The following is a 27,852-nucleotide window of genomic DNA, read 5'->3' on the forward strand; positions in this document are numbered from 1 at the left end:
AGATCACGGCATTATTTAACCACTTAAGCCCCGGACCATTATGCACCTAAAGGACCAAGCCCCTTTTTGCGATTCGGCACTGCGTCACTTTAACTGACAATTGCGCAGTCGTGCGAAGTGTCTCCCTAACAAAATTGGCATCCTTTTTTTTCCCCACAAATAGAGATTTCTTTTGAGCACCTCTGCGTTTTTTATTTTTTGCGCTATAAACAAAAATAGAGCGACAATTTTGAAAAAAAATCTATTTTTAACTTTTTGCTATAAAATCCCCAATAGGCCGATACGTATTCTTCTATTTATGTTTGGTAAAAAAAAATCGCAATAAGCGTTTGGTTTGCGCAAAATTTATAGCGTCTACCAAATAAGGGATAGTTTTATTGCACTTTTATTAATATTTTTTTTTCTAGTAATGGTGGCAATCAGCAATTTTTATCGTGACTGCGACGTTATGGCGGACACCTTTGACACTATTTTGGGACCATTGTCATTTTTACAGTGAACAGTGCTATAAAAATGCACTGGTTAGTGTAAAAATGACACTGGCAGTGAAGGGGTTAACCAGGAGAGGGCGCTGTAGGGGTTAAGTGTGCCCTAAGGGAGTGATTCTTACTGTGGGGGGGCGTGGCTGGGCGTGTGACGTCACTGATCGTCGTTCCCTATGACAGGAAACAGACGATCAGTGACAGGCTTGCTAGGAAGCACGGGGAGAGGTTTGTTTACACTTGCCTCTCCCCGTTCTTCCTCTCTGTGACCTGATCGCGGGACACCGGCGGCGATCGGTTTCCGCTGTTCCCGCTGGGTCTGTTACGGAGAAGAGGACCGGCGGCGTGCTCGTGACCCATGGCTGGGATCTTAAACGGGACGTACATTTACGCCCTTGTGCCCAGCCGTGCCATTTTGTCGATGTATATTGTATACACCTTCATACAGAGCCTGTACTGCTGCTGCTGGGCGGGATTTAATGGTTTACCATTAGAATTCAGTCCTGCCGAGTTAAATATACTGACCAGTGTGAACAGGGAGAGTCCCACCCCTCAGATCCCGCCCTCCCTGATCCCTGAACTAATTAATTAACATATGAAGGAAACCCCTTCATAATAACCTCCCATAGCCCTGCCTCTGTAGTCTTGTAGTAAGCCATTATTCTTTGGCATACTGTAGGTGGGAATGGCACAGGAGGAGATATGACACATTTACACCTTTTACCACCGGCATGAAGTCTCAGAAACACCCACAGTAACCTTTAGACCCACCACATCAACTCCCAGATATGGTACAAGTGACTGCCATAGCCTGCCCCTGAAGCTACAAAGGATCATGGGACATCTAGTAATAAGACTAGAAAAGGAAGGAAACAGGAAGTGTGAAATTCAGTCAGGAGGAGTGACATCACAGACACAGACACCTGCTGTATACAGCTAAAGGAGGAAATGTACATACAAACGGACACTGGGGTTGTGATTAATTTACATGCACAAAGCATGCTGTGTAAGATAACCGTCTCTTGCTTGTGCCCTCAACAAAACTATCCAGCTGTCAAATGGCTGGCGTCATCACAAACAGAAGCTAAGATGACAGCTTCCTGTAATGGCTAGGAGGGTTTAGTTCTGCTGTAAAATAAATATAAATAAAAGTCAGCAGTAGGCACATCTGGCAGGTTCAGCGGATAAGTTGGCATGTTAGAGCAGGCCTAAAGTCCTTTTTAAAGTGGCCCAACTTATTCCCCATTTCTTCTGGCTAACTAAAGATGTTTTATAAAATAGACAGCAAAATATAACTTGGTGGGGGGGGGGGGGGGGGTTCCATAGTTTTCTTCTCTATACAAAACCTGTTTTGGTTATACATTTAATTGGACAATATGTCGATATACAAACATGCATGTTTTGCCAGGAAAGGATGGAGGAGGATCATCTTGGCATCATCTTATTCCAAGTGGTATGGAAAGGAGGCCTACAGACATAACATTGCTGTCTTACTGTAACCATAACTGTCTGGATCAGTTGAACATTCTCTTATATCTCTTGGCAAATTTGGACAGTACTTGGAGACTATAGCTTTAAAAAACAATAGTTACTTGCAGATGAGCTCGTGGGGGTGGTTGTAGTAGTGGTTGCACAATTTGTAGCTTGACAGTTGTATGTTGCCTTGTTCCCATAGTAGATACATCATGTAATCCTAGCAGAGGGGCTGGCGGTGGCTGTGTGCACTGCCTTACCAACTCCTTTAAGGGTCCAATAACGCTGTGCAGTTACGTTAATGTACTGTACTTGCATTGTTGTGTTATGGGGCAGTTCTTTTTGAATGCCACCTCCTCAGCAACACACCTGTGCTGCAGTGCACTACATGCACAATGTTGTGGTGATTTGCTGCTCATTCATTTTGAATGGTTGCCGAACACTGTGTTCAGGTGCACTCAAAGCACAAAACATGTTGCAATGCAGGGTCAGCTGTGAGTAAACACTGAAGTTAGTGTGAAAGGCGTCGGCTGTCCTAGGTTCGGTTGCTGTGATTTGTAGTGCCTGTTTCCAGTTTTTTACATTAAAGTTATGTTGGATTGGAGTGCGGCTGTCCTGATCATCTTTTGTTCTTATTTGCTATGTGCATTGCAAGCACCCTCAGTTCCTGAGAAGAAGATTTGCACCCAACAAGACCTGCCTGGAGCGGCAATTTCTGCCCCTTGCAATGCAGGGTGTCATGGTGTGAACAGTCCTTATGACAATCAAAATGACATCAATTACGATATGTTTTGTGATGATCATAATCTCTATATGTAGCTGTTTTCATTGCATATTGTTTTCAAAGCGGAGTTAAACTGTGTAAGATATCACCACCTTCCAGCAATGCAGTGGTTACATCCCTTGCTGGCCAGCATAATTTTCTGGGTGCCAGGTTTTCTGCATCTGGCGTGATCTGGTGCATGCACACAGGTGTCAATCATTCTGGTGCAGCTCAGCATACATTTTTTAGAAGACTGCAGGCAGGTGTGCCTTATTGCCAAAGAAGCCTTTCTCTAAGGCCCCGTTCACACTGGTGTAGTCTGCCAACGGATCAGCCTGATCAGCGAGGGATCTCTCCACTGATCCCCGCTGAGCAGTTGGATGACAGGTCTCTGTCTGCTCTGCTGATGCTCTCTCCTTTATGGGCTGTCATGGAAACAGACCGTTGGCCAATTTCTATTGACTGTCATTCGATCCATCAGTTGGATGGGGAACAGATCCCCATCCGTCTGTTTTTAGCGGACAGGATCGGATATTAACCACTTGCTTACTGGGCACATATACCCCCCCTCCTGCCCAGGTGAAATTTCAGCTTCCGGCACTGCGTCGCTTTAACTGACAATTGCGCGGTTGTGCGACGTGGTTCCCAAACAAAATTTACATCCTTTTTTCCCCACAAGTAGAGCTTTCTTTAGGTGGTGTTTGATCACATCTGCGGTTTTTATTTTTTGCACTATAAACAAAAAAAAAAAGCATACATTTTGAAAAAAAAAACAATATTTTTTACTTGTTGCTATAATAAATATCCCAATTTTTCTCAGTCTAGGCCGATACGTATTATTCTACATATTTTTGGTAAAAAAAAAAATCGCAATAAGCGAATGGTTTGCGCAAAATTTAATAGCGCCTACAAAATAGGGGACAGAATTATTATTTTTTATTTATTTTTTTACTAGTAATGCCGGCGATCTGCGTAATTTTTTTTTTGTTATCGACACTGCGACATTATGGCAGACACATCGGACACTTTTGACACATTTTTGGCAACTTTCAAATTTATACTGCGATCAATGCTATAAATATGCACTAATTACTGTATAAATGTGACTGGCATTGAAGGGGTTAACACTAGGGGGTGAGGAAGGGGTTAAATGTGTGCCCTGCATAGTGTTTCTAACTGTGGGGGAAGGGGACTGACTGGGGGGGGTGACCGATCTGTGTCCCTATGTACAAGAGACACAGATCGGTCTCCTCTCTCCCCTGACAGGACATGGATCTGTGTGTTTACACACACAGATCCACGTCCTTGTCTCTGTAACCGCCGATCGCAGGTGCCTGGTGGACATCGCGGCTGTCAGGCACGCTCATCGGCATCTCAGTGATGCGGCGGGCACGTGCGCATCACGTGGCTGGAGGCCGTATATAGACGGCCTCCCGGCAATTAAGATCCACACTGCGGCCGTATAAAGTCGTACGGCCGTCAGGAAGTGGTTAACATCCTTCGGATCGGATGTCAGCTGATGTACACATGTCTGTTGACTTCCACCTCTCCCTAGAGAACAATGGATGGATGCAGGGCCAGTACAAAGGGGAGAGGCCACTGCCCTGGGCGGAGTTTGGAGGGGGTGCCAAAACACTAGAGCATCGCAGAGAAACTCTCCTGGCTTCCTGACTTGCTGGCTGGATCGGGACAGTGAGAACTCCAGTACAAGTGGGCGGTAAGACTGCATCTCTGATCACTGCTTTCTGCCCAGCAGACATCGGAGCTCTCCACCTACAGACTGCTGTTTCTCCTCCCGAGTCCCAATCTGTTGTGCCTTCTAGACTGTGCAATGCTGTGCTGTAAACCTGTACTCACTATTGCAGTGCAGGTTTACTAAAGAGAAAGTAAAAATGTTTTTGAATATGTCGGGAATATACTGGGACTTTTCAGGCTCTACATACTAGAGCTGCACGATTAATCGCAAAAAGATGGCAATCTCGATTCTCCAGCCAGCTGCAGTGCTCTCCCGCTCCACCCACAGCCCCATCATCATACTATACAGGAACATTACCCTGTATAGTATGATGAGGCTAGAGTGACCACAGCCACTCACAATTCACCCAGGAGCTCCAGAGGACCAGTCACAGGTCTGGAGAAAGCCTACTGGAGCAAGGAATGTGGTAAAGCTGGGTGCACACGGAATTCCTTCAGTTCAGCAGGGACCAGCTGAATTTTGATCTGTGTGGCCTTGCCCTTGCCTGTTGGACAGAAGCCACCCATCAGATCAGCTTCTGTAGAATGGGACTGCTGGGAAAACCTTGTTCATTCGGCGGCTTGCAGCCAATCGGCTGCAGTGTAATCTGACAAAGAAGAGTCCCCACTATCAAAATACATCTCGGCAGAGGGGATTTCTGCATCCACCACTCTTGTGTGGATGGATGAATCGCTTAGCCCTCTGGCTGAATAGAAAAAAAAAAACTACGCATGTATGCCAGTTTAAGTGGTTTTACCTTAATCCTCTGCTCCTAGAATAAAAGGCTCATACACACAATGAGAATGTCGGACAATTTTTTTTTTTTCAATGCTAGTCTCATATGGAAAACAAATGGGTTACTAAAGTTACAAAAATTCCCATTAGACAGAATGCAACATCAGAAATGATGTTTTGTAATGTATCCTTTCATTTCCGAACATGCAGTTTTGGTTATTTGATTTTTGTTCGTTCTTTTATCTTATCACAAAATAAGCGCCAAACATTTTGTGATATTTTTCACATGAACTGTCATAATCTGCTCTTGAAAGCTGTGTACTAATGATCAGATTATCAGATGATCGCTTCAAATGCGGTTTGTTTTCGTCCAATTTTCTCATGTGTACTGGGCATTAATGAGTATTTAACCCATGCATAACCCAGGGAGGGGGGCACAGTTTGGCATGTTCGCGCTGGATGACCTTGTCCCGGCACTGAATGAATGGTCCGATCGAGTCAGACGGTTAGTGAAAAATGGACAGACAAACCCAATTGGTCCGTCCATGTGAAAAGGGGCCTTATGCAATTAAGAGGTGCCTGCTTGCTAATATGTTTTCATATTTTATTTTTATGTTTCAAATTTATTCCTTTAAAGGGGTTGTAAAGGTTTGTTTTTTTATTTTCTAAATTGGTTTTCTTTTAAGCTAGTGCATTGTTGGTTCACTTACCTTTTCCTTCGATTTCCCTTTATAAATGTTTTTTTTTTTCCTTTGTCTGAATTTCTCACTTCCTGTTCCTCTTCAGTAAGCTGTTCAGGCTGACTAACCCCCATGGATGATGGGGGCAAGCTTACTGAGGAGGAACAAGAAGTGAGAAATTCAGACAAAGGAAAAAACATTTAGAAGGGAAATCAAAGGAAAAGGTAAGTGAACCAACAATGCCCTAGCTTAAAGGGGTTGTAAAGGTAACTCAAACAGGGTACTAACAGAAAACACACTGTGTCCTGAGGACCAGGTTGAAGCCTGTTGTTGAATTCAGTATTGCAAGTTAAAGGGGTTGTAAAGGCTCGTTTTTTATTTTCTAAATGGGTTCCTTTTAAAGGATTTTTATTTGTTCCCCTAAATAGCTTCCTTTACCTTTTTAGTGCAGTCCTCCTTCACTTACCTCCTCCTTCGATTTTGCTTTTAAATGTCCTTATTTCTTCTGAGAAATCATCACTTCCTGTTCTTCTGTCTATAACTACACACCGTAATGCAAGGCTTTCTCCCTGGTGTGGAGAAAGCCTCTTGAGGCGGCGAGCAGGAAGGTCAGGACGCCCTCTACTTTGCAGAGAAAGGAGCTGTGTGTTAGTGGGCGTCCTGACCCTCCTGCTCGCCCCCTCAAGAGGCTTTCTCCACACCAGGGAGAAAGCCTTGCATTACTGTGTGTAGTTTCAGACAGAAGAACAGGAAGTGAGGATTTCTCAGAAGAAATAAGGACATTTAAAAGCAAAATCGAAGTGAAGGAGGACTGCACTAAGGTAAAAGAAGCTATTTAGGGAAAAAAATAAATACAAATCTTTACAACCCCTTTAAAGGAACCTGTTTAGAAAATAAAAAACGAGCCTTTACAACCCCTTTAACTTGCAATACTGAATTTAACAGCAGGCTTCAACCTGGTCCTCAGGACACGGTGTGTTTTCTGTTAGTACCCTGTTTGAGTTCTAAATGTGGTGTTTACCAGGAAGTAGTTTAATCTGGACATAATTTACCATGCTGCGTGTGTCATATTTTATTGATGGTATTTTTATATGCAGATTTTTAGACTGCTGCTGTTGGTTTCTCTAAAGCCCTGTACACACGGTCGGACTTTTGGCCAACCAACTTCAAAATCTGCAACTTTTCAAATTTGTCCGACCGTGTGTACGCTCCATCGGACCAACTTTTTCTGGTTTCATCCGACAAAAAGTTGGGTCTGCGAACGGACCAACTTTTCGGCAACAAAAGTCCGATGGTGCTTTGTGTGACTGTGTGTACAGCAATCCAACCAACTTTTGGACAAAGTGCAAATACGAATGGTGAAAACCAATGTTAAAAGCAACAAACAATAGCAGAAGTTAACCAAAGGGTGGCGGTAAAGAGCAGAAAAGAGCAAAAAAAAACACGTGATGTTAGGAAACTTTTAGAAAAGTTTGCAGAAAAGTCTGACTGTGTGTATGCTATGGGTGTGGCAGGACAAATCAATTAGGACAAAAATCCAAGGGAAATTTTGTTGGATGTCCTACCGTGTGTATGAGCCTTTACTGAACACTTACTAAGATAAATCAATAAGCCACACTTAGCAGTGTTTCACAATGTTATTGCATTAGGTACCCATACATAGCGGCAGCATTTTTACCTGTTACTTGCTGGTATGTCTCATTTGTCTTAGAGCTGCATTCCAGGCAGATATAAAAGACACGGCTCTGTTACAGTGCAGCTACAGTGCCTTGCGAAAGTATTCGGCCCCCTTGAACTTTGCGACCTTTTGACACATTTCAGGCTTCAAACATAAAGATATAAAACCTGTAATTTTTTTTGAAGAATCAACAACAAGTGGGACACAATCATGAAGTGGAACGAAATTTATTGGATATTTCAAACTTTTTTAACAAATGAAAAATTGGGCGTGCAAAATTATTCAGCCCCCTTAAGTTAATACTTTGTAGCGCCACCTTTTGCTGCGATTACAGCTGTAAGTCGCTTGGGGTAGGTCTCTATCAGTTTTGCACATCGAGAGACTGAAATTTTTGCCCATTCCTCCTTGCAAAACCTCTCAAGCTCAGTGAGGTTGGATGGAGAGCGTTTGTGAACAGCAGTTTTCAGTTCTTTCCACAGATTCTCGATTGGATTCAGGTCTGGACTTTGACTTGGCCATTCTAACACCTGGATATGTTTATTTGTGAACCATTCCATTGTAGATTTTGCTTTATGTTTTGGATCATTGTCTTGTTGGAAGACACATCTCCGTCCCAGTCCCAGGTCTTTTGCAGACTCCATTAGGCTTTCTTCCAGAATGGTCCTGTATTTGGCTCCATCCATCTTCCCATCAATTTTAACCATCTTCCCTGTCCCTGCTGAAGAAAAGCAGGCCCAAACCATGATGCTGCCACCACCATGTTTCACAGTGGGGATGGTGTGTTCAGGGTGATGAGCTGTGTTGCTTCTACGCCAAACGTAACGTTTTGCATTGTTGCCAAAAAGTTTGATTTTGGTTTCATCTGACCAGAGCACCTTCTTCCACATGTTTGTGTCTCCCAGGTGGCTTGTGGCAAACTTTAAACGACACTTTTTATGGATATGTTTAAGAAATGGCTTTCTTCTTGCCACTCTTCCATAAAGGCCAGATTTGTGCAGTATACGACTGATTGTTGTCCTATGGACAGAGTCTCCCACCTCAGCTGTAGATCTCTGCAGTTCATCCAGAGTGATCATGGGCCTCTTCGCTGCATCTCTGATCAGTCTTCTCCTTGTATGAGCTGAAAGTTTAGAGGGACGGCCAGGTCTTCGTAGATTTGCTGTGGTCTGATACTCCTTCCATTTCAATAATAATGCTTGCACGGTGCTCCTTGGGATGTTTAAAGCTTGGGAAATCTTTTTGTATCCAAATCCGGCTTTAAACTTCTCCACAACAGTATCTTGGACCTGCCTGGTGTGTTCCTTGTTCTTCATGATGCTCTCTGCGCTTTAAACGGACCTCTGGGACTATCACAGTGCAGGTGCATTTATACGGAGGCTTGATTACACACAGGTGGATTCTATTTATCATCATTAGTCATTTGGGTCAACATTGGATCATTCAGAGATCCTCACTGAACTTCTGGAGAGAGTTTGCTGCACTGAAAGTAAAGGGGCTGAATAATTTTGCACGCCCATTTTTTCAGTTTTTTATTTGTTAAAAAAGTTTGAAATATCCAATAAATTTCGCTCCACTTCATGATTGTGTCCCACTTGTTGTTGATTCTTCAAAAAAAATTACAGTTTTATATCTTTATGTTTGCCGCCTGAAATGTGGCAAAAGGTCGCAAAGTTCAAGGGGGTCGAATACTTTCGCAAGGCACTGTGTGTTATAAATACATCATAAAATTATTTTTTTAATGGAAAGCAGTGTATGTACCTAAAATGTACCTGGTATTGGCTTCTTGCCGTCCCTGTTCAGCAGGGCTCAAGTGTGAGAGGAAGAAGCAGTAGAGGTCTTTTGGGTAATGACTACGCTCCCAATAAGCATTTTTATAAATAAATAAATATAAATAAATAAATAAGGGACAGTTCATGTGTTGATAAGAGGTATGCTGATAGGAAGAGAGAGCAGAGTGACAGAGATGAGCTGTCCAGGCAGAGGCTGGGCAGAGTCCAAAGTGCATTGAATGATGCTGGCCATCAGATTGAGGACATCTAGAGGCCTAAATAAGGAATCCCTAGATTGAAGCCAAATACTGCAGCAAAAACTGGTTTTGTTTTTGTTTTATCTGTAACCACTTCAGCACCTTAGTCTGTATATGCCGCTTCATTATCGGGCCATTTTTGGTGCCATGTTAGTTTGACAATTACTCAGTTATGCAAATTAATTTTATCTTCCAGTAAAAAAAAAAAAAAAACTCTCGCCCTCAGTTATTGTGTTTCTGACCTTTTCAGGTGAACGCATCGCTATGTTCGTTTATTTGACTGTGTGGTTGATTGTGGTTTATGACGGATACCTTTTTCCCCCAAGCTTAGTGGATGGCTTGTGGGAAAGGCCCTGGAGTTTTTCCATGAGAAAGTTGCTACCCTTTTTTTTAAAGTTTTATCTGGTCCTCATTTCTCCAGAAGATGGATAGATTACAGAAGCTCCTCTTGAGTCCCTGGTTAAATGTTCCTGAGGTGCTTCTGCGCTGTGGAGTAGCTTGCCGGTAGATGGCTATATCTGGGTCGCTCTGGCCGATCTGTGGGTGGTATTGGCAACTCCGGCCCACCCACCTGAGTCTCGCAGGGTGGGCATTGCTTCAGCTGGGTGGCCTTGTCTGGCTGGCCGCATCGTCAGCGTTTTTGCCCGGGTCCTCTGCTGTCCTCGCTAAAAGGAGGAACAGCTGAGATTTGTCAGTCTCCTCCGATACAGCAGATTTAACAGAGCGCAAGGTAGCAATCATTTTAACCATCATGGAGCACATGAAATCTTTAATAAAGGAGAAAGATTCAGAACCTGCCACAGACCACATGGTTTCCCCCCCTCCTAGGACTCCTCCAAAATGGCAGCTGAGACATAACTCTGGCACCCAATTAGAGGTCCAGAAAGGTGGACCGAGATGGCGATTGCGCCTCTTCCGGTGTCATGGATTGTTGCATTTCTGGTTGCGGAGTAACACGCTGGGGCACAATCTTTTAACCCTTCCACCGGCCGGTCTGTACATCGTACGGACCTGATAGCGGGGGGTATTGACAGACTCCTGCCTGTTGGGTGAGAGCATTTGTGAGGTGGCAGTGCCGCCTAATCGCTCTCGCACACCCCTGGTACCGCGGCCACCCTATGCTTACTGGGCTTTCCTTCCCTTCATCTCTTGACATCACTTCTGGGTCAAGCTTTCAGTGTCCCCAGCTAGCTCAGCCGGGAAATAATGTTTTGCAATGAGATCTGCATTGCGAAACATCTGCATATCTCAAAGAGAATCTGTCACCAAAAAAACACACATAGGGCAGGGTTTGACAAATTTGCTTGGAATCTAGGAGCCAGCTAAAAAAGTTAGGAGCCAGAAAACGCACCCCGTCCCGACGAGCTTGCGCGCAGAAGCAAACACATACGTGAGTAGCGCCCGCATATGTAAACGGTATTCAAACCACACGTGAGGTATCGCCGCGATTCTTAGAGCGAGAGCAATAATTCTAGACCTCCTTTGTAACTCAAAACATGCAACCTGTAGATTTTTTTTTAAACGTCGCCTATGAAGATTTTAAAGGGTAAAAGTTTGTCGGCATTCCACGAGCGGGCGCAATTTTGAAGCGTGACATGTTGGGTATCAATTTACTCGGCGTAACATTATCTTTCACAATATAAAAAAAAATGGGATAACTTTACTGTTGTCTTATTTTTTTAAGTAAAAAAAGTATTTTTTTCCCAAACAAAGTGCGCTTGTAAGACCGAACAGAAAGTATTGCAACGATCTGCATTTTATTCTCTAGGAATAAAAAATATATATAATGTTTGGCGGTTCTAATTAGAGGGAAGGAGATGGCAGTGAAAGATTACACATTAGAACGGCTGTTTAACTTGTAATGCCAACGGCCACCACCCGATGGCGCCATATCACAGAAGGAAGAGCTTGGGACTTCACAAGGCCGTAAAGACACGGCCTCGATTACCGGCCGTCGCGGGCCCGCTGCGATCGTGCGGCGGGGGCGCACGGAGACACAGGATCCTCCCCCGTCACAATTGCGACATGGCGCTCGGATTTTGTCGACCCCCCCCTGACATAGGGGACAAAATCTCCCCTATGTGATCGGGGTAGGGGGGCGGGGAGTTTAAACAAAAAAATAAGTTGCATTCACTGTATGTAAACAATTTGCTCTATTTTTTTTGGGGGGGGGGGGGGCGCTTAATGTGGGTGTTAACCTAAAATGAAAATTGGACAAAGCACATTCTTCTGTAATATTTACTTTCCTCTATTCAAAGCACTAAGTGCTTTCCCACTGCTGTCTAGTTCTTCTGCTATCTGCAGAACTCACTGTTGACAGGTTTTCCTGACTCCAAGCGATAAAGGGGGATGGGGAGGAGAGCTCCAGCACGCAACCTTTGTTAGCCTTAGGTGTGCATATTTTCCTCTGTGTTGTGGGGGTGGAGGGATGCTGTTTAAGTCCTGCACTCTATACAGTTGTAGAAGAGAGGGATACAGATAAATACTAGTAGCAGATCCTTTAAAGGGGTTGTAAAAGTTCCGCTATTATTTAAAAAATAAATAAAATAATTTCATACTTGCCTCCACTGTGCAGAGTGGCCCAGATTGTCCTCTTCTGGGGTCCCACGGCGGATCTCGCGGCTCCTCCCTGCAAGAGCTAACCCCCTCTGGGAAGCGCTCTCCCAAGGGGTTAGCTTGAGGGCACGCTCCCGTACCATACAATCGGCGTCCATAGCCGCCAATTGTATGACTCGGCCCTTGCCCCACGGCGGCCGCGTCATTGGATTGACAGCAGCGGGAGCCAATGGCTGCGCTGCTATCAATCATCCAATGAAGAGCTGACAAGACCTGGGGGAAAGCAATGTGGGATCGTGCCCTTGGAGATTCGGTGCTCAGGTAAGTAAAACGGGACTGCAAGGTGTTTTTTTTTTTTTTTTTACCCTTAATGCACTGAGGTGAAAAAACACACAGGTTTACTACAACTTTAAAGGGGTTGCAAAGGTACATGTTTTCTTAAGGTGAATAAACATCCGATCATTAGCATCCCCCTGAGCCCCCGTTTACTTACCTGACCCTATATCCAATGACACGGCACACCGGGAAGGTGGAAAGTTCTTGCAGGGGGAGCCGAGACAGCCGCCGAGGGACCCCAGAAGACCAGGTTTGGGGCCACTCTGTGGAAAACGAGCTGCACAGTGGAGGCAAGTATAACATGTTTGTTATTTAAAAAAAAAAAAAAAAAAAATTCTCTTTAGTGTTCCTTTTCCTTTTTAGTTGTGAGGTTGGGCCTCTTTGGATCAGGCTTATTTTTCAAGGGGTGTGCTTGGTCAGCAACAATGTTTATGTAGTAGTATGTCTCAAGTAAAATCCACATGAAGTTATGGCTTTTGGAGTATGAAGGTTTACAACCACTTCAGGGCTTTGGAGGTATGGGGCCAAGCTGTAATTTTACTGGCAAATGTAAGATTTGTACACTTCCTCAGCAACCTATAACAATCCAGGTAACCTTTTATTAGCAGGGTTAGGTTGTAAAACAAATATCCCAAGATTTGAACATCTCACTGAGCACTGTTCAATCCTTTTTTTGAAAATGGAAAGAGGCACAACTGCAAACCTACCAGGACATGGCCGTCCACCTAAACTGACAGGCTGGGCAAGGAGAACATTAAACGGAGAAGCAGCCAAGAGGCCCATGGTAACTCTGGAGGAGCTGCAGAGATCCACAGCTCAGATGGAAGAATCTGTCTACAGGACAACTATTAATCATGCACTCCACAAATCTGGCCTTTATGGAAGAGTGAGGCCCCGTACACACGACAGAGGAACTCGACGTGCTTGGCACGTCGAGTTCCTCGTCGAGTTTTGGGATGAAGCCGCCGAGGAGCTCGGCGGGCCGCCTTCTCCTATAGAACAACGAGGACAACGAGAAAATAGAGAACATGTTCTCTATTTTCTCGTCGAGTTCCTCGGCGGCTCCATCGAGCCAAAACTGTACAGACGACAGAGATTCTCGGCAGAATCCGGGTTTTGACCGAGTTTCTCTGTGAATTCTGCCGAGAAACTCTGTCGTGTGTACGAGGCCTAATACAAAGAAAGCCATAAGAAGTATTGTTTGCAAGAAGCCATGTGGGGGACACGGCAAACATGTGGAAGAAGGTGCTCTGGTCAGATGATCTGAAAATCGGACGACAGATCGTCCGTTTTTCTTTGCATGCTAGTCGCATATCGAGAATGGAAAGGTTACTAAAGTTACAGAAATTCTCGTACGACGGAATAGAATATCGGAATTGATGTCATGTGTTTGTAGTGTATTTTCCGACGACAACTATACTGATTAAGTGAAAATTGTACGGTCTGGTATCGTAGGAGAAAATTTTCCGTGTTTGTCCGATTTTATCAGATGAAGTGTCGTGGTCGGCGCTTAAAAGCTCTGTACTAACGATCTGATTATCTTACGATCGATTTGAAAGCGGTATTTTTCGTCTGATTTTCGGATGGTGTGTATGGGCCTTTAGGCTCTGTTCACACTAGTGCAATTTCCGATACGAATCGCGTTGCTTTCAATGGCGTCTGTTTGTATCAATGCAAATCAGCATGGCGTGATTTTGGAAAAGGTTCCTGTACTACTTTGCTGCGATTTTAGCAAGATTTTGGCCTTAAAGTATGCACACAACACCCAAGTTGAAATCCATAATTGCGTTGCAAATTGGATCAAAATCCTATTGTAGCAGTGTGACCCTAGCCTTAGGGCTTGGCCAGATGGGAGCTTGAATAGGCCCTTTCTGACCCCCTGCCAAGCGCTCCGTTTGATAGGTGGCACATATGCGGGTAGCCATGACTTAAGCTAGGTTCACACTCGTGCAGCTCTGCAGGCTGCGTTTTTTGTGCGGGAACAGCAATAATTGCAGGGAAAAGGTCCCTGCTACATTTTTTTGAAAATGCAGCCTGCACGGAAACTGCAAGTGCAGTGTGGTTCCCAGTGCATTAGGATTAATGGCACCCCCACGCATCTCCTGAGTTTTTCTGTTTGGGCAGTTGCGGGGACAGGTGCGGTCCCGCAGCGGCAATCTCTCACACAGGTGTGAACATAGCCTTAAGCTAGCCATACACATAGATTTTCATTTGAGAAATGGACATGTGCCTCAAAAAATGCACCAAAAACGCAACTGAGGGTCTATTTCACTTGAATGTCTGTTTACTTCTCACCTATGTGAGCGTTTTTTAGAGTAAATCTGAGAAATGCATTTATCTGGAATGTTGATGACTTTGTGTCCCCTCTCTCTTTACTATACATACACATATATAAAGCAAGTCGTTTTCTAATGCCTTGTACACACGATCGGAATTTCCGATGAAAAAAGTCACAGAATTTTTTTCATCGGATATTCCGACCGTGTGTTTTTTCCGTCAGTTTAACCCTCCTCTTGTGTTAGGGTCAGAACCGACCCGTTTTCAGGTTTTGAATGTCTATAAGTATCACATAAATTTGTTTATTACATCAAGATTTTTTTACTTTGTCAGGAACCTCTATTTAAACAATGTAATAGAAAAATAATCCTTTTCACTAAATTATAAAATACTGTGGTGAAAATTAAGACGTTTATGGTGTTAGGGTCAATTCTGACCCAGTTATAATATAGGATTATAGGACACTAATAAGTGCCAAAACTGAAATCATAAACACTCTCTCTGCTTAGTAACACTGACAGCCAATCACCTCTCAACCCTGTGAGCTGTAGTTAGGGAGGGGCCTATCTCTTTGCCTGCTTGTCTGCTTCTCTAAATAAAGTAAAGAAAATGAGAGGTATTCTATCAAAAGAAAGGTCTAAGGGGTCACACCAAAAATATTAAAACCAATCTTTTCAAGGATAAAGAAGCCTAACAAGGTAACAAAGAGGTAAGAAACAAATTGGATGATAAATAATTGTTCAAAGGGTATTTTATGGCTGATTTAAGACACGGGTCAAAACCGACCCGTTAACATCATGGATAGTAACAGAAAGCTAACATAAGAGGAGGGTTAAAAAAGAGAATATGTTCTCATTTTTTTCGATTAAAAAAATCTCTATTGCAAATTCTGATCGTCTGTGTGAAACTCCGACAGAGAAAAAAAAAATGCTTGCTCGGAAGCATTGAACTTAATTTTTCTCGGCTTGTGAATGTGTTGTACATCTACGCGTTTTGGACGGTCAGAATTTGGTGTGACCGTGTGTATGCAAGACGGCTTGAACGGAATTTCGTCAGAAAAATGCGTCAGAGTTTATCCCGATGGAAATTGCAAACGTGTGTACAAGGCATAAGAGTCCTAGCTTGTAGAAAACACACTGAGCCTCACTTTGTCCGGTTTTCTTTGTGCCTGTATCAAGCCATTGGCTTTAGCATCCCCTTTCTTTAATGCTCTGGGATCTGGAAGAACATTTTTCTTTTAGATCGCCTTAAAAGAGGCACAGTGTACATTCTTGTATTTGAATCTTTTCCCTGGTCATAATCTTTTATTGATATCTTGCTTGGTGCAAAATTGGAACAGATGCCTATGCACACTGTCTGGCTCGTGCTGATGCAGAGTATTGCAGAAATGTATAGTATCTAAGAATGTTAGGGACCTAATGTATAAATTGACCCACTTTAGAAGGGAGACAAAAAAGCCAATTATGTCAAGAAATTAGCTGGAGGCAACGACCCGCTTGAAAGGAATTTAACTTCTTCAGTATCACTGAATACCGCATACAAGCATATTTCATTCATTGAGGGTTCAATGTGTAACTTATTGTGGCAAAAATAAAATTCATTCAGTTTTGTGTTTTTAAAGGGATTGTAAAGGCAGAATTTTTTTTATTTTTTTACCTTAACGCACTCTATGCATTAAGATAAAAAAAACCTTCTATCTGTTGCAGCCGCCCCAGCGTGAGTGAGTGAATAACTAACTTATTTAGCGCTACAAATGCGAACTGAATCTCCTCAAGGCGCTTGGTATTCATTTCTTTCTATTTAGCCTTCAGAAAACATGGGTCTTGAGTTTTTTTTTTTCCTAAAGGCCAGGTGATTCACTTCCGTTCGGATATTAGTTGGTAATGCGTTCCACAGTCGTGGTTCTTGGACTGCAAATCTTCGTTCTCCTTTGGTCTTGTAGCGGGCTTTGGGGATTTGTCGTAGATTTTGGTTAGTGGACCGAAGAACGCGATTAGGGTTGTGGTATTTTATTTTCTTGCATAGATATTTGGGGGCGGTTCCTTGTACACATTTTGCGTCAGGCAGAGGGCCTTAAATGTGACTCGGTCCTTTACGGCCAGCCAATGGAGGGACCTCAGGGAGGGGGGTAATTGATTCCCAGTTTTTTTTTTTCTGTTACCAGTTGTGCCGCCGTGTTCTGGACGACTAGTAGACGGACAATCTGGTATTTTGGGAGACCGAGGTAATGGGAGTTGGTATAGTCGAGCCTGGAGTTGATTATTTTACCTACCACTACTGCAGTGTCTTTTTCTGGGATGAAGGGAACAAGTCTTCTTAGCAGACACAGAAGATGGTGAGATCCGCTGACTACAGACCCAATTTGTGCATCCATTGTCATGTCGGAGTCAAAAATGTCAGACTTTTGACTTTGGTGCTGGGGGTAATGGTCTGTCCCATAATTACTTACCTAAGCCCCTCCTCTTTCCTTTTGATGTCCACGAATGTCAAAGCCATCTGGGATACTCCTCCTGATTGACAGCCACGGGAGCATATGGCGCTGCTGCTGTGTCTCAGCCAATCAGGGGAGTAAGGGGGCGGGCCAGGTCGGTGGTTTCTTGTCTGAATGGATACACGGAGCTCTGACTCAGCTCGGGTGCCCCCATAGAAAGCTGCTGGCTGAGGGGCACTCGATAAGAGGGAGGGGCCAGGAGCAGCAAAGAGTGACCTGAGAAGAGGAAGATCCAGGCTGCCTGTGCAAATCCACTGCAGAGGAGGTAAGTGTAACATGTTTGTTATTTAAAACAAAAAACTAGACTTTACAATTGCTTTAACCACTTAAGGACCCCCCACTGTATATATACGTCCTCTTTTTAAACATGGATATCTCAGTAACGGCAGCAGCTGCTGCCACAACTGAGATATCCATGTTTTCAGCGGGCGGCCGTGTAAACGATAACTGCGGTCTCCGCGGCGGATTCGCCGCGAGATCGCCGTTATCGGTGGCGGGAGAGGGCCCCCCCCCTCCCGACGCTTTTCCGCGCCCTCCGCCGCTTACCGGAGCCGTCGGTAGCGGCGGAGGAGATCCGATGCTGCCGCCTGGAGAGTGAGGACTGTAGTGAGGGGAAGATGGCCCCCACCCGTCCTCATAGCTCTGCTGGGCGGAAGTGACGTCAAAACGTCAGTCCCGCCCAGCCTCTTAAAGAGACCATTTTTTTTCTGTCATTTTTTTAAATGACAAATTTTCCTTTTTTTTTTTTTTTTTTTTTTTTGCATTTAAGCCTAAATATGAGATCTGAGGTCTTTTTGACCCCAGATCTCATATTTAAGAGGACCTGTCATGCTTTTTTCTATTACAAGGGATGTTTACATTCCTTGTAATAGGAATAAAAGTGATAATTTTTTTTATTTTTTATATTTTAGTGTAAAAAATAATAAAATCAATAAAATTAAATAAGAAAACAAAAAAATTTTTTTTTTAAAGCGCCCCGTCCTGACGAGCTCGCGCGCAGAAGCGAACGCATACGCGAGTAGCGCCCGCATATGAAAACGGTGTTCAAATCACACAAGTGAGGTATCGCCGCGATCGTTAGAGCGAGAGCAATAATTATAGCCCTAGAGCTACTCTGTAGCTCAAAAAATGCAACTTATAGAATTTTTTAAACGTCGCCTATCTAGATTTTTAAGGGTAAAAGTTTGACGCCATGCCACGAGCGGAGATCTGCCGCGAGTTATCGCGGGATTTAGAAAGAACTTGCTTAAAGTAACATAAAGGATTACTAAGGTACAGTGGATCGGAAAAAAAAAAAACATGCGTTTAGTAATTATGCATATGAGCGTATAATTTTTTATTTTATTTTTGGTGGGGGAGTGGATCTGGGTGGGAGTTCCCACACGTTTTTCCCCAGGACTTGAACCCTGATTTGGACGCTATACAGTGAGCTGCAAAGTACCAGGATGACAGCTTTCTGTGCATGTGCAGGAGTGATGTCATCTTCCGGTAGTCAATGAGGCTTGAAAACCAGAATCTTCTGAGGAAGATGATGCTGGCAGCAGTGAACAGGACCCTTGAACAGGTAAGTATGGAAACTTTAGTTCCGCTTTAATCTGCAGTTAAAGGAACTCTAAAGCTTTGTTTTTTTTTTAATAACAAACATATTATACTTGCCTCCACTGTGCATCTCGTTTTGCACAGAGTGTCCCCGATCGTGGTCTTCTGGGATCCCTCGGCGGCTGTCTCGGCTCCCCCTGCAGGAACTTTCCAACTTCATGCGAGCTTGCATGGTGGAAAGTCCTTGCGGGCGCACTCCTGTGATACAGCCGGCAGCCATATCACTCGGCCCCGCCCCCGGCTCGCCCAGTCATTGGATATGATTGACAGCAGCGCTAGCCAATGGCTGTGCTGCTGTCAGCCTGCGCTGCTGTCAATCATATCCAATGACGCGCCTGGGGCGGGGCCGAGTGATACAGTGAATGAACCAAGAATCTGGCCCAGAAGCCTGCGCGTTCACGGCGTGGGACTTTCGAGGGGTCAGGTAAGTAAAGGAGGGGCTGGGGGGGGCCGCTAATGCTTGGATGTTTTTTCACCTTCATGCATAGAATGCATTAAGGTGAAAAAACATCTACCTTTACAATCCCTTTTAAATACTAAATGGCACTAAGGTCTCATGCACACTGGACATTTACCCAGCTCTTTTGAACACCTTTTCTCCTGGCAGGAGGAAAAAGGCATTAAAAATGTGCCTAAAGCTGCGTTTAGGTGTTTGGGCATTCCTTCATTTCATTGGCCAGAATATTCGTTTATTGAAATGAATGAACTCTAAGGCACATTTTAACCTGTTTTTGCACGTTCGGCTTTTTCTGCTGGAATGCTCCTTTCCTGAATGTGCAAGTGATGGTTTCTTTTTTTTCTGCCACTAAGCCCAGGTTCGCACTGAGCTGCGGGGAAGAAGCCCTGGGAGTTCAGCTGAACTCGCACAATTTCACTCCCACATGTCAGTCCCAATTTTTGAAAAGCGGAGCCACAAATGCAGTGCAGCACCGATTAGGACGGTGCAATTGCAGCCGATTTGACCGCACCAGTGTGAACCAGGGCTTCACGTCTGTAAACGCCTTAGCAAGGAAACACAGATTAACAAGGAGGGGCGTTTAGAAACAGAAAAAAAGACAAGTCGCCAACGCCCTTACATTTTTTATTTTTGATGCCCAGTGTAAAGGGGACATGACAGATGTTCTTGTTTCCAGAAATAATCCATACGCTCTGAGAAGGGCCCTCTCATTCCTCTTGTACCAAATTTGTAATGTAATGTCTGCCTTTATTTTGTTATGCGCTGCAAAAACTGTTAGCGCTATATAAAACCTGAATAATAATAATACGCATCGATTACTTTATGGTAATGCTGTTTTTCCTGGAAGTGTTCCTTTCTGTGCTTTTCTACCACCTTGTAAACTCCTCCATGAGCCCCTGAACCTCTCCTTTCCCCCTCACTCTTTTTAGTTTTTGGAAGAGCAGTGCGTGTTGTGGTCATGTGCATTGCTCTATGCATTACAACAAATCCCATAGTTCCTAGTCCATCTTGCAAGAGGGTTGCTTACATAACTACAGTGAGATTTTGGAGAACAAACGTAATCATCCTCTAACAGGAAGTCAAATCGCAGCAGTAGAAAAAAAATTATTGGCAGTTTTGGAAGAGGCTGAGGGCAATCGAAGGTACTTTTGAGTTCAGGTTTTTTTTTTTTTTTAAAGCAGAGTTTAGTGTCACTTTCAAAGGGAAAATATCCACGCCACATTTTGGAATGCTAGTTTAACACTTGGCTGTACCCTAAAGCAGACCTTCACAGCAAAAATAAATAAATATATAGATGCTGCAGCCTTCTTGGATATCTGTCCCAGGAGGCATCAGCTAAGGAATCTCATAGCGCTGAATCTGGTGCCATGTCATGAGCCCAAAAGCGCCTGAAAAAAGAGAGACTGGTTAAAAGGTGAAAACAAAACACAAATTATGGAAATAAAAAATGTCAATTGTTTTTCATGTGCAAAGAGCAAACTAAATGTCATCCTGTTGTGGTTTAGAATTCCTTTGTGAATGCTTATGTCTGTGTAAAGCTTGCATAGAACTGCTCGGGGCTTCTGGGGTTCAGTTGAGACACCTCAAATGTAGTGACCGTGTACTAAATGGTTAAGAAGAACTTTATCATTTTTGTGATGGGGCTGTTTTTATGTCTCGGCAGGTCCTCCTGAGTTCATGGTGAGCAGTAGTAAACAAAACAGTTTGATATTAAGGGCCCTTTCACATGTACGGGTCCCGTGAGGATCCGTACCTTTCTCATGCGCTTGCTCATCGCTCTGTTGATCCCCGCTGAGCCGGCAGATGACAGGGCGGTCCCCGCAAGGTGTTTTTTCACCTTAATGCATAGGATGCACTAAGGTGAAAAAACACAACCCCTTCAATTATTATAAAAAATAAATACATTTGCAAAAAATACATTGGATAAAAGCTCAGGCTTTAGCCATAATGTGCTAGTATGCATTGTACATTGGCACATTATGGCAGACAAACTTGGCAAGCGAACCCCACCCCCCCTCAGTGCTGCAATGTCAGCCCTCCCTTCTGTCTGTCATGGGAATTTATAATTCCTCTCTATTATTTATTTATTTATTTTCCTTTTTGGGTTTGGCTGTTAGAAGTGCCGTAATTGTGTGCTGGGTCGCATGTGTGCCGCTCTGTGTACACAAATACTGACAGGCAGGGAGGAGGGTTTGACAGAGGAGGCCAGAAAGGTCTCTTCTGTCATGAACATTTTACCAGTCATCACTTCTACCTTTTTTTTTATACTTCTTTTTTGTTATGTTGTGGGGAGTGCATTATAGATGGATAATTCCTTTTGATAAGATTGACAGACAAAACATGTAATTTTCTTAAAGGCTAAAGTTCTCCTTTTAATAATAAATGCACAATTTTTTTTTTTAATCTTTTAACCACTTAAGACCCGGAACATTATGCAGGTAAAGGACCAGGCCACTTTTTGCGATTCGGCACTGCGTCGCTTTAACTGACAATTGCGCGGTCGTGCGACGTGGCTCCCAAACAAAATTGGCGTCCTTTTTTTCCCACTAATAGAGTTTTCTTTTGGTGGTATTTGATCACCTTTTTTTTTTTTTTTTTGCGCTATAAACAAAAATAGAGTGACAATTTTGAAAAAAATCTATTTTTAACTTTTTGCTATAATATATATCCCCCAAAAAATATATAAATCTTTTTTTTTTTTCCCTCAGTTTAGGCCGATACATATTCTTCTACATATTTTTGGTTAAAAAAATCGCAATAAGCATTTATTGATTTGTTTGTGCAAAAGTTATAGCGTTTACAATATAGGGGATAGTTTTGTGCCATTTTTATTAAAAAAAATGTTTTATTTTTTACTAGTAATGGCGGTGATCAGCGATTTATTTATTTATTTATTTTTTTCTTGACTGCGACATTATGGCGGACACATCGGACACTTTTAACACATTTTTGGGACCATTGTCCTTTTCACAGCGAAAAGTGCTATAAAAATGCACTGCTTACTGTGAAAATGGCAGTGAAGGGGTTAACCACTAGGTGGCGCTAAGGGGTTATGTGTGCCCTTACGGAGTGATTCTTACTGTAGGGGGGTGTGGCTGTAGGCGTGACGTCACTGATCGTCATTCCCTATATCAGGGAACAGACGATCAGTGTCACTGCCACAGTGAAGAACAGAGAAGGTTTGTTTACATTCACTTCTTCCCGTTCTTCAGCTCCTGTGACCGATGGCGGAACACCGGCGGCGATCGGGTCCCCGCAGTCATGGAGCTTCGAACCCGGTCACGTGCGTGCACCCGCAACCTACGTCTGGGCTCTTAAAGGCGGCGTGCCTGTCCCCAGCCGTGCCATTCTGCCGACGTATATAGTCGGTAGGGGGTCCTTAAGTGGTTATAATAGGAGCTTGAAAAGTACTGCACTCACGATCAGCGGATTGCAAGTGCAGTGTCCGGCTTCTGCACACATTACCTACAGCGTTGTCCATTCCTCCTGTACAGGTTTTATGTTTCAGAGTTGTAAGCCGTGTAAATTCACTAAAGGCATGCCGATCAGTGTGCTCACAATACATTTAGACTACAAGTCTGTCTGCGCAGTGTAAGATGGGATTTGTAGTTCAATAAATGACGCAGCTGTGCAGTTTTCACAGCTGGTATCTAGGGATTGCTAAAGAGCTGTAACATGAGAGCGTGTAATAAAGCGCTTCCAACCACCTCTACACACAAGTACTGTTAGGTGAGAGAGCAAAAGTTCCAAACACGTCTCAAGATATATTCAAATACTATTAAATCTTAAATTGTATGTTACCTTATATTCCTTTGAATTTTATAAATGTAGATATTTCCTTCATTATGTGCCTAATTAGATTGTACCTAGATTGGTAAGTGTTTTTTAAATTTTAAATTTCAGGTCAACGAATAGCTCTCGCAAGACTGCAATCAGGTGAGCATGCTTCTAGTTTTGGCAATGGATTGATAGCGTAGAAATGCCTCTTATGTCAGTAAGCAGCCAACATACATTTTATTCCTTGGTATTTAAGCGGACTTTCAGTTATTTTTTCATCTATCATTAAATCCTCTGCCCTTAGTTGTTTTAACTTTGGATAGTAAAACATTTTTTTTCTGCCAGTAAATACCTTATACAGCCCACTCCGTTTTTTGTCTAGTAAAAAAGCCTAGGCATGACGACATGCACATCTCTCTCACTTGTGAGCGTTTTGCCAGGAAGGGAGGCGGGATGAGTCATAAGAGGGCCAATCATGGCTACAGAGCTGGAGATGTGTGTCTGTGTAAATCCAGGAAGTGAACAGGCAGCAGCTTCAGCTGCCCACAGTTAAAATGGTTGCAGCCAGATTCAATGGAGGGAGATTTCTGCAGCATATTTTTGTTAAGTACAGAATTGCAGTATATATAAAATAGGCAAAGTGGTTGGAGGGAAGCTTCAGAATGGCAAAGATGTTTTTATTACAAATTATGTGAGCAGACTGCAGTTCCTCTTTAGTTATGTGCTAGGTTGTGGTATGGGTTGGCAGTCCTAGAAATCATTCAAGCAGTAATAGACCCAAAAGCAAACATGTTTTATTATATTGTATCTAACAATTCTTGGATGTAATGGCTGTATTGATTTTAGCCGTTCTTTCTTCATCTGATGATGCAGCCAATAAGCACTTTCAAGCCCCATACACACTATCGGTTTTCCTGCAGGTTTTTGTCTTCAGGTTTACCAAAACCATCTAATATGAGGTCAAACCTTAAGAGTTTCAATTTGTATGCAATCAGGCACTCCCTTGTACTACATGGTTTTGGTAAACCTGAAGAGAAAAACCTGCCGGAAAACTGATAGTGTGTATGGGGCTTTACAGATGCATCAGTTTACAGGGATTAGAGAAACCATTTAACATTGATAGGGGTGCTTACAATGATCAGCTTCTATGTATTCATGATGTAAACTCTTTAACTACTTCAGCCCGAACCATTTGGCTGGCCAAAGACCAGAGCACTTTTTGCGATTCGGCACTGCATCGCTTTAACTGACAATTGCACGGCCGTGTGCGACATGGCTCCCAAACAATGACGTTTTTTTTTTTCACAAATGGAGCTTTCTTTTGGTGGTATTTTTTGCGCTATAAACCTAAACGGAGCGACAATTTTGAAGAAAAAGCAATATTTTGTACTTTTTTGCTATAATGAATATCCCATATTTTTTTTTAAGCAAATTTTTCCTCCGTTTAGGCCGATATGTATTCTTCTACATATTTTTGGTAAAAAAATTAGCAATAAGCGTATATTGATTGGTTTTCGCAAAAGTTATAGGATCTACAAAATAGGGTGTAGTTTTATGGCGTTTTTTATACTTTGTTATGGGCGGTGGTCTGCGTTTGTGTTTTTTTAATTTATTTTTTTCATGACTGCAACATTATGGCAGACACATCGGCCACTTTTGACATTTATTTTGGGACCATTCACATTTATGCAGCGATCAGTGCTATAAAAATGCACTGATTACTGTATAAATGTGACTGGCAGTGAAGGGATTAATCACTCTAACTGTTAAAGTGCGTGGCTTACGGTGACACGTCACTGATCGCTGCTCCCAATGAGAGGGAGCAGACAACCGGTGGTGTCACCAGGCAGAACGGGGAAATGCCTTGTTTACAAAGGCATCCACCTGTTCTACCTTTCCGTGACCCGATCGCCGGACAACGGCGGACATGGAGTCTGTGGGTCTCGCGCGCATGGTCACTGAGACTGCGCCGGGCGCCCGCTAGGGGGCAGGTTTAAAGCAACGTGTGTGTATATATGCGTTTCTTTGCCTGCATGTGCCATTCTGCCGACGTATATCTACGTGAGGCAGTCGGCAAGCGGTTAAACCAAATATAAAAAAAATGTTTTTGCTTTTAACTAATTATAAAGTGTGAGCTGGAGTTTGTTTCCAGGTTCAAAGAGATAAATCCCTTTTTGGATTGAATAAGCAAAGTAACAGTTCAAAGTAAGCAGTAACCCACTAACGTTTTATTTTTTATGTAAGGTTTTTTAATTTTCAAGAAAAATTTTCTCCAAAGTTATCAAATCGCAAGGCTTTGGTATTACAAACATCAACTTTAGAATTAGATGAGCAAAAGGTCTAACGGGCTTTGCGCACACTGGCTATTTGTCCAGCTCCTCTAAACGCCTTTTCTCCGGGAAGCTTAAAAATGCCCCAAAAGTGCCTTAGGTGCATCAAGGGTTTGGGCGTTCATTCATTCCATTGGGCAGAATATTTATTCTGGCCATTGAAATGAATGAACACTCAAACGCTAAATGTTCCTAATGTTTAGATTTGCCCCCCCCCCCCCCCCAATGCTCTTTTAACATAGAGGGACTTTTTTTCAGCCACTAAACACCCAATGCCCTCAAAAGCAATGTTTTTTTACTCCCAGCGTGCATGAGGCCAAAGCAACCATAAGTAGGCAGAAGTAACGGCCCCCTAATTGGAAAAGATCATTAACAGAACCTAGTAGCTCTCTATGATTTTAGGCATTTCACAAAGGATTTTTAGCGTAGCAAACCTTAGATGTGATGGCTGTATTGGTTTTCTTTTTTAGGAATTTTTTCCTCCTTTTTTTTGCCTGATTTTCTGGCCAGTTACACATCTCTAGGAATGAGCACAGAGTCCCCTTTAAACAGCAAGCATTGTTAATCGGGAAGGGGGATTGTTGTATGCACTGGTAGATTTTAAATACAGTGACAAATTGAAGCCAAACTCCAGTTAAAGTGGTTGTAAACCCAAAAACGCATAAAAAAAATAAAAAGCTGCAAGAGAAAGGCATAATGAGTTATTATGACTAGCATACTAGCTCATTATGAATTACCTGAGATCGAAGCCCCCACAGCGACCCTTGTTCCTCTCCTCTGTCGCCGCCATGATACCTGGAGTGACTTCCGGGTATCGGCGCTGTGACTGGACGGAGCAGCGATGACGTCACTCCCGCGCATGCGCACGGAACCGGCACGATCCCCGCGCATTCAAGACCGAACACGCTCAGTGTGCCTGCGCCGTTGTCTACGGTTAAGGAGATATTTTCTGCAAATTTCTCCCTAATCATGTAGGTTAAAGCGGGGGTTCACCCTTAGAGGGCACTTTTCCCCCTTAGATTCCTGCTCGTTTTCTCTAGGGGAATCGGCTATTTGTTTTAAAATATGTGCAGTACTTACCCGTTTACGAGATGCATCCTCTCCGTCGCTTCCGGGTATGGGCTGCGGGAATGGGCGTTCCTTCTTGATTGACAGTCTTCCGAGAGGCTTCCGACGGTCGCATCCATCGCGTCACGATTTTCCGAAAGAAGCCGAACGTCGGTGCGCAGGCGCAGTATAGAGCCGCACCGACGCTCGGCTTCTTTCGGCTACGAGTGACGCGATGGATGCGACCGTCGGAAGCCTGTCAATCAAGAAGGAACGCCCGCTCCCGAAGACCCATACCCGGAAGCGACGGAAGAAGATGCAGCTCGAAAACGGGTAAGTACGGATCATATTTTAATACAAATAGCCGATTCCCCTAGACACAACGAGCAGGAGTCTAAGGGGAGAAAAAAAAAAATGTAATAAATGGGTGAACTCCCGCTTTAAGGAGATATTGCAAGCACCTACAGGTAAGCCTTGATGTAGGCTTTCCTGTAGGTGCAAGCAGTTTAAGAGGGTTTACAACCACTTTTTAACAATTTAAGTAGTTACAGCAAACTTCTTCTTTTTCTTCTTTTTTTTTTTACTTTGGGGATAAATATTTTACATAAATGCTGACCATTGTAAGCACCCCTGTCAGTGTTAAAGTTGTTGTAGGTAAATCTGCTAATGGATCCAACACTACCCTCGCTGAAATTAGTGTTGCTGTCCAAAGGGGTCGCCATGCCTCCTTCATCAAGGATAGAGACACTTTGGGACAGGAAGTGTTACGGCCAGGTAGGAAAAAAAAATGCAGCCATCGCACTCCAAGGATTGGTAAGCTGCAATGTAATAATGTTTTACTTTTAGGGTTTATTACCGCTTGGATGCTCATATCAATGTCGGCATGCCAGCCCAGGGAGGGGAGCTTGAATCTAATAGGGAGCAGTCAGGGCTTTGTCATTATTCATTGTTGGTAATGGTAATTTTTTTATGGGAAAGTGTTGATTTTTGTAAATGTTTACACTTTGTCCTGGAAATGTTTTTATTTTTATCATTTCATTTTCTAAATTACTGCTCAATATTCAGTTGGTAGAATTAGTTTTACAGTATACAGTTTGTTTCCGTGAATATGGAACTTACTACACTAAATTCACACATACAAAAAATTATAGTAGAAATCTTTTATAGCATGGTTTTTAAATAAATAGGATGGGTTTTTATTTAACTACTGATTTAGGCCCTGTACACATGAGGCTGGATGTGTACATGCATTGCTGTAAGTGCTGGGGTTATATTCTTCCTGGTATGAGCGTGCTTTTGTATGCAATGTTGCTCATGCAGAATGCAACTTAAGGTGAATGCTGGATTCACTTAACACCCGAGGTCTAAGACAACACTATGGGGGTTATTTACTAAAGGCAAAACACTCAA

At 43.3% G+C, this 27,852-nt stretch overlaps 1 protein-coding gene across 2 annotated transcripts in view; it reads left to right on the forward strand.

The window, feature by feature from the left end:
• Window positions 1–27,852, forward strand: part of DGCR2 (DiGeorge syndrome critical region gene 2) — an 81,553-nt gene that overhangs the window by 8,825 nt on the left and 44,876 nt on the right. The window contains exon 2 of one of the 2 annotated variants that reach the window (XM_040348624.1): window positions 23,192–23,224. The exons of the other annotated variant lie outside the window; for it this stretch is intronic. Within the exon in view, the coding sequence (XP_040204558.1) occupies window positions 23,192–23,224 (33 nt within the window). The remainder of the gene's footprint in view (window positions 1–23,191; window positions 23,225–27,852) is intronic. 2 annotated transcript variants of the gene reach the window in all.

Source organism: Rana temporaria, chromosome 1 (assembly GCF_905171775.1).
Source record: "Rana temporaria chromosome 1, aRanTem1.1, whole genome shotgun sequence".
Classification (NCBI taxonomy): Eukaryota; Metazoa; Chordata; class Amphibia; order Anura; family Ranidae; genus Rana; species Rana temporaria.